This window comes from Pelmatolapia mariae, linkage group LG16_19 (genome assembly GCF_036321145.2).
Source record: "Pelmatolapia mariae isolate MD_Pm_ZW linkage group LG16_19, Pm_UMD_F_2, whole genome shotgun sequence".
In the NCBI taxonomy this organism is placed as follows: domain Eukaryota; kingdom Metazoa; phylum Chordata; class Actinopteri; order Cichliformes; family Cichlidae; genus Pelmatolapia; species Pelmatolapia mariae.
In genome coordinates this window covers 5299902-5306412 of record NC_086241.1, presented here as the reverse complement: position 1 = coordinate 5306412, position 6511 = coordinate 5299902, and the positions used below count along the sequence as shown (strand labels likewise).

Genomic DNA, 6511 nt, shown 5'->3' with positions numbered 1-6511 from the left:
AATAAATTTCTGCCCTTATTGACAGGCTACCGACTTTGATGTTCACTGCTCAAAAATATTAAAGGACAGCATTAAACTATGAGTGGCAGTAGAAGAAGTCTATGACTAGAGACCCTGGACACTTATATTAAACCCCTTTAAGATTGCTTAAAATGACTTCAACATCAAAAGGAACCAGTTGAGCCTCCTGAGTAAAGTGTTCTCGCCGTGCATGTCCTACTGGGAGGAGGTCCTGGGGTAGATTATGAAGAGTGTTCACTATAGCAGAATACAACATTATACAAGAGGGGAAAACTTGTAGTGATGGATTACTGTTTCAACGGGGACGGAAAGTACAGTCAGAATAACCAACGTGTATTAAATTAGAGCTCAGCAATTATTAATGGAAAACCTGGATATTAGTAGGATACTTTTAAATGGTTTGAAATGCCATGTACTGAAACTACAGCAACATAGTTTTATTATTATTGAAAGAAAAATGTTTAAAAAGCAGCGTGAGAAGTAGAGTTTCATTTTATTCCATTAAACACTCAACTTTTATGAAACTTCATGTGTGTTGTAACATCTGTGTTCTCCTCAGCAGTAGTTAAAACTCTACTAACAATATAAACATATTTCATGCTATCACCTGGTGCCCATACATAGCTATAACACGTATACAACCAATCTCAGTGTATCATCTACAGACTACCAGGACAAAATCATTTCACATGCTTCATTTTTAATTCCTTAAGATTTAGTATGAAAATCTGAGGATAGTCTTTACTTCAGTGCCCTGTTTTGAAAAGCAGATGGGTATATCTCACACAGTTTCATCAAAATTGTAGGAATGTGCAAGTGTGTATATACACTGCTCAAAAAATTAAAAGAACACCTTTTAATCAAAGCACAACATCAAGTCAATTGATCTGGTCGGTTAAATAGCAGAGGGGGTTGTCAGTTTCAGCTGCTTTCATATTAATGAAATTAACAACATGTGCACCACAGGGGTAACAATAACACAACCACGAAAACAGGAATGGTTCATCTTTCCTGTTTTCCTGTTTTTACTTTTGCATTTGGCTAGGGTCAGTGTCAATACTGGTAGCATAGATACAAGGACCCTGCAGAGGTTGGACGAGCAGTCCAAGTCCTCCAGGATGGCACCTTGATACGTGGCATTGGAAAAAGGTTTCCAGTGTCTCAAGAGGATGGAGATTCCAGGAGACAGGCGGTTAGTCCAGGGGAGCTGGACAAAGCCATGAAAGACATGACAGACATCCAAGGGTGTGGAGAATCTGTCGAGAACATTAATCTGCCTGTAGCACTGTTCAGCATGTCCAAGTTGGTGGTGGGTCAGTGATGGTGTGGGGAGCCATATCCATGGAGGGACACACAGACCTCCCCCAACCACAGCTTAGACAACAGCTGAAATCCTTTGATTCATTGTGCACTCTGTGCTGGTGCAGTGGCTCCTGGGTTCCTCCTCGTGCAGAACAATGCTCAGCCTCATATGCACAGAGTATGCAGGCAGTTCCTGGAGAATGAAGGAATTGATACTGTTGACTGGCCTCCATGCTTATTTGAGCTAAATCCAACAAAACACCTCTGGGACTTTGAACTCCTGGACAATCTGAGGTACAACCTGGTGCCATCGGATGGACTGAAACGGTGTTGCTTGTTCCAGATGTGGGAAGAGATCCCCCAGGACACCATCTGTCCGGGAGCATGCCCCGATGTTTTCAGCCACTGAGACAAGCATGTGGGGTAGTTTGGGGTCCATAGTTCCCATTGATATCTGATGTGCTTTCAAAGTTTAATTTTTTGAGCAATGTTTTAAAACAGATTTGCAAATTCCCTTTACCATTATTTAATTTCATCCTTGCTAAAAAATTACATATGATCTGATCTCAGTTACTTTATAATGTATTTCAGTTGTGGATACGTTGCTTCAACTTCAGGATCTTTAAGAATCTGAAGAAACTGATCACAGGTCTCTTCGCCTTTACTCATCAGAAGATCTATCAGGTCAGTAACAGTTTGTTCTGGGTTAGAGGTGTGCTTCAGATTTCCATATTGTCTGAGAGAGAGGATTCCTTTGGCATGCACACACTGCAGAATGAAGCGATCCCCCATCAGGCAGTTAATGAGTTCCACCTTGTGCTCCTTGATCTTTCTCACAGCAGGACCCTGAAAAAGATGACAGCGTATTGTTTATTAGTCTGAAGTAAATGTGGTTTTTTTCTAGGCATTTGTATAAATTCTTGATTTTTTTTTTCTTTTTTCACTGGTGCCATGTATTTCTCCCTTATCCCTGCCAAACTACATTATTAATTACATTTAAAGGAAAATATTTTTCCAGCAAAATACTGAAAGACTGAAAAGTCCATGTGAGGAGGCTTAATTCACAAAACTTTAATCCAGAAAAACAAGTTCACCTGTGTGATTAACTGTTTTCACTATTTTTATTATGGAAATGTTATTTATAAAACATTTTTAGCTCTATATATTCACTTCTAAATACAGAAGGTGTTCCACCATGGTGTTGTGTTAAATCAAAAGTCAAAACAGTTCTCTTCCAGGAGATTTTAGAGCATGCTTCCACCTGCTGACAAGCTTTATGGAGATGCCAATTTCATTTTTCAGCAGGACTTGGCACCTGACCACAGTGCCACAACTCCTATTAAATGACTTGCCAACCGTGATACTATTGTGCTCGATTGGCCAGCCAACTCACCACACCTGCACCTCATCTTTGGGGTAACACCAAACGGAAGTTGAGAAATACCCAAACCAATAGAGAACTGCGAAGGTCACTATCAGGCTTCGGGAACACCTCAGCTGAGCTAAATGTCACCCTGCACTGAGCCAGTCACTTATTTTGAAGCAGCTCCAACCATGTACCGAGTGGATAAATGCACTCTTTTGTAACAAATCCTTTTTTGACTGATTTTAGACAATATTCTAATCATTTGAGATACTCTAATTTGTGATTCTTAATGAGCTTTGACCCAAAATTATCACAAAAAGCTTGAAATGTTTCACTTTACATGTTATATCTGTAGAATTTACCTTTTTGAATGAAATGACAAAAATGAACATTCAAATTTTTATTATGTTTACAATGATACACTGAGGAGAACAAATCAGTCTTCTCAGGAAGAATAAACCATGCCTTATAACCATGCCAGTATCGTGGCACATTTAGGAGAAAGAGCTGTGTAAGGTAACAAATTCTAAAAACAAATTAAAAAAATACACTTTGACCTCACAAGTGATTGTGTGCCAGATCATTGACCAACTAAGAAAATATTACAATTGTTCATTTGAGGTAAGACCTACTAGGTGCAATATTTACTAAAACTGGAGGATATCAATTGTTTTTTCCTGTTTGTCTAGGAAGCATAACTTTGACTTATCCCAAAACCATCAATACCGTCTTGTGTCAGTGAACACCTCTATGTGTGTTCTTGCCAATAACACTATTCTCGTATTGTACCTGAGGAGGTGGCTGTGTGTCCTCTACCGTACCTGAGAAAAAGCATCAGAAATTACTTACTTTCCAGAAGTCTTTTTTGAATCTTGCATAATTTGATTTATGAATTACAGACTAACAAAAAGCAACAACAATAATTACACATTTAAGGTCAAAATATTACCTGTGTTTTCTTGTGGTGCATTCACACTCACTGAGAAATTTATACACTCATCAACATGGACACCTGATATTTTATCAGCACATATAACACTGCCACCACTTGCAGCGAGATCTGCTTGGGGTTTAATATTTCCTGTAAGAAGCAAAAAAATAAGAAGAAAAAATTAATTTCCAGCTTGTTGTAATAAAATGTGTGTAAAAGACTCAAACTGAAAACAAACTTGAAATATGTTTGAAAATAGCTACTGACTCAACTGAAATACAGCAAAATACACTCACAGGCAACTTTATTAGGTATACTTTGCCAATTTTGGACTCTTTCACCTTCAGAACTGCATTGGTCCTTTGTGACATAGAGTCAACAAGGTGCTGCAAACATTCCTGAGAGATTTTGGTCCATACAGACATGACAGCATCACACAATTGCTGCAGATTTGCTGTCTGCACATCCATGATGCAAATTTCCTGTTGCATAACATCCCAATCTCAATCTGATCGCATGCTGCAAGGCTAATGTGCTCCAGAGCAGGTTAGAGAGCAGCTATGGAATCACCACACTATCAATCATCACTGACCAATTGATTCCAGAGAGCTGATTGGTCAGTGGTGATTTGTGGAAGGTCCCTTAAACCTGTATGTGTCTAAAGTTTCCAGCAGCATCTAATGTCCTTGTATTTTCCTGAAGATCAGTTCAAATTTTTTGAGACAATATTATTGTTTGATTTTACTTTATTTTTCTTCTGTTAGCTGCAAACAATTTATTAGTGTATTAGTATAAAAGAACATCAATTTTCTCTAGGTGCCCTTATAACCATTTGCATGTAGACTAATTTTAAATTCTGTTTTTATGTTTGCATACTCTCAAACCTGTAAACACCACCACATTGATAACTCTGGCCACCATTATTTGCACGCTTCAAAAAGGACAGATTTTATTAATAAGTGCTGTATAGCTTTTCCTGCTTTATTGATCAAAGTCTTGAAGTGCACATGCATTCAGTCAATGCTCTTGGTACTAAACCACTGCACAGAGATTTTCCTCTCATGCTGCTGATCTGTCTAGAGCAGATGTGCTGCTTTTACTCTGCACTGCGTAACCGCCTCATATTTTTTCTAAAATTCTCTCTCTATATAGATATTTGTCGTATAGAATATAGTTTATTCTTCCAGCTGTTTCGCTGCTTGTATAATAATGAACTACTACCAAACCAAATTAACTTCAAATTCACTCAAATCATTTTTTATTCCCCATCCTGATGCTTGGTTTGAGCTTCAGCAGCTTGTCTTGGACATGTCTACTTGCCTTAATGCACTGAGATGCTGCCATGTGACTGGCTGAGTAGATGTTTGTGTTGACAAACAGTTGAAAAGGTGTACGTAATATAAATGAGTGTATTTAATGGTTTCCCTTATATGATTCCACATAGAAAACAATATATAAAAAACCTCTTACCAGACAAACTGCTGTCTGCCGGCTGGCTTACTGTTTGAATGTTAAATGAAATGTTTTTTGCAGTTGTGTTTGTAATTTCTCTGCGGGACACAACGCTGCTACCATCAGCAAACATGCTTGGAGTGGATGAATCTGGAACTATAAAAAATAGACATATATATGAATAATGTAATCTCAGCTTTCCTTTGGTGGTAATCTCACAGGCTGAGGCTCATTTTCGGCCCAGACCAGGCAGGACTCTCACACACCTTCAGCTTCAGTGACGAAAAACTGCTTCAGTTGTGGGAAGTGTCTTTGGTGCTTCCTCAGAGTGTCAATAAAGGTCTGGCAGGTATCTTCTCCTTTTTGAATGATTATTTCCAAGAGTTCTCTTATCTGCTCCGAATCACTGCTTTGCTTTATTACCTTTTTATATTCATTCACGGATAGGATGTCCCCGCAGTGCTTCAGGATGTACTCAGGGTCACTCGAAAGCCATACGCACAGTCTGTTGAGCTGTGAGTTTAGTTTGTCCGTGGCCTGAAATAGTACAGGCATACTGTGTAGAATTCAACGTTTTTCCTGAGCATGACACAGACTTTAACGCAGTTCGTGTGAGAGACTCAGACTTGTTTGTCCGGATGTGGGTTTGCGTGCATCATACATAGCGAGCTTTTGTAGCGGTGTTACTATTTCCGAACTTTGAACGGTTTTATCTCAACTTTGAACGGTAAAATGAAAACTATTCAAACGGAATCGAAAGTGTTTTACTGGGTTAGCGTAATATCAAGGGGCACATGCTCTGCCCGATTAGGTACTAAATGAAGAAACTCAAAACCTCACAAGTACACGTTGGTTAAGATTCTGTACCATGCTGGGAAAAAGCTTTTTCTGCTATAATGGTGCCTTTAAGGACCTCTGTTAAAATATGTGCCACATATGGAATAGATTACGTGGCAATAGATTGCGTAATTTTCTGAGCGTAAAGGACCAAGCCGTTTACGCCTCTGTACATGCAAACTATTTACAGAGCCTTTATAGAGTAGTATGTATAGGCTACAATAAAACCGATGTTTCTTAATGCATATCAAGTCGAAATAATATCACTGGTAGAATTACATGGACTACATTACATGGCAAATACATGCTGCTTACCTTTGTTGACAGAAATTCAGCCATGACTTGACTCTAAAGCGAGCGATTAAAGTTTAGCAGGAAAAGGAAGGGCCAGGGCTTCTTGTGGTTGTCGTTCTGTGAAAAAAAAAGTTTAGTTACTTCCTGATTCTGTCGATGTGGCATGCAAACTACAGTATAATACTGGTAACACACACACAGGCAGCATACTCACATGCCCAGTTAGGATCCCAGCTGGCCCATCTTTAGTTTTCCCCATTGTAAATAAGATGTGAGACAGTTTAGGTTCAGGCTACTTTATGAAATCA

General features: G+C 38.9%; 1 protein-coding gene across 1 annotated transcript; it reads right to left on the bottom strand.

The window, feature by feature from the left end:
• Positions 1 to 471: 471 nt before the first annotated feature.
• si:dkey-10c21.1 (uncharacterized) lies at positions 472 to 6294 on the bottom strand. The gene is made up of 6 exons (XM_063498787.1): positions 6225 to 6294; positions 5339 to 5609; positions 5091 to 5228; positions 3639 to 3770; positions 3479 to 3510; positions 472 to 2169 (listed from the first exon to the last, which is right to left on the bottom strand). The coding sequence occupies exons 1-6, from the start codon at positions 6246 to 6248 to the stop codon at positions 1894 to 1896; spliced, it is 873 nt and encodes a 290-aa protein (XP_063354857.1). The 5' UTR covers positions 6249 to 6294; the 3' UTR covers positions 472 to 1893.
• Between the last annotated feature and the right edge of the window lie 217 nt (positions 6295 to 6511).

Bases quoted from the DNA above. Each gene is read 5' to 3' on its own strand.
- si:dkey-10c21.1 (XM_063498787.1), bottom strand. From the start codon at position 6,248: ATGGCTGAATTTCTGTCAACAAAG. The intron at 3,771-5,090 runs GTAAGAGGTTTT...TGCTTCTTACAG, and splicing joins GGCAGACAGCAGTTTGTCTG to GAAATATTAAACCCCAAGCA. The intron at 3,511-3,638 runs GTAATATTTTGA...GCTTTTTCTCAG, and splicing joins TGCACCACAAGAAAACACAG to GTACGGTAGAGGACACACAG.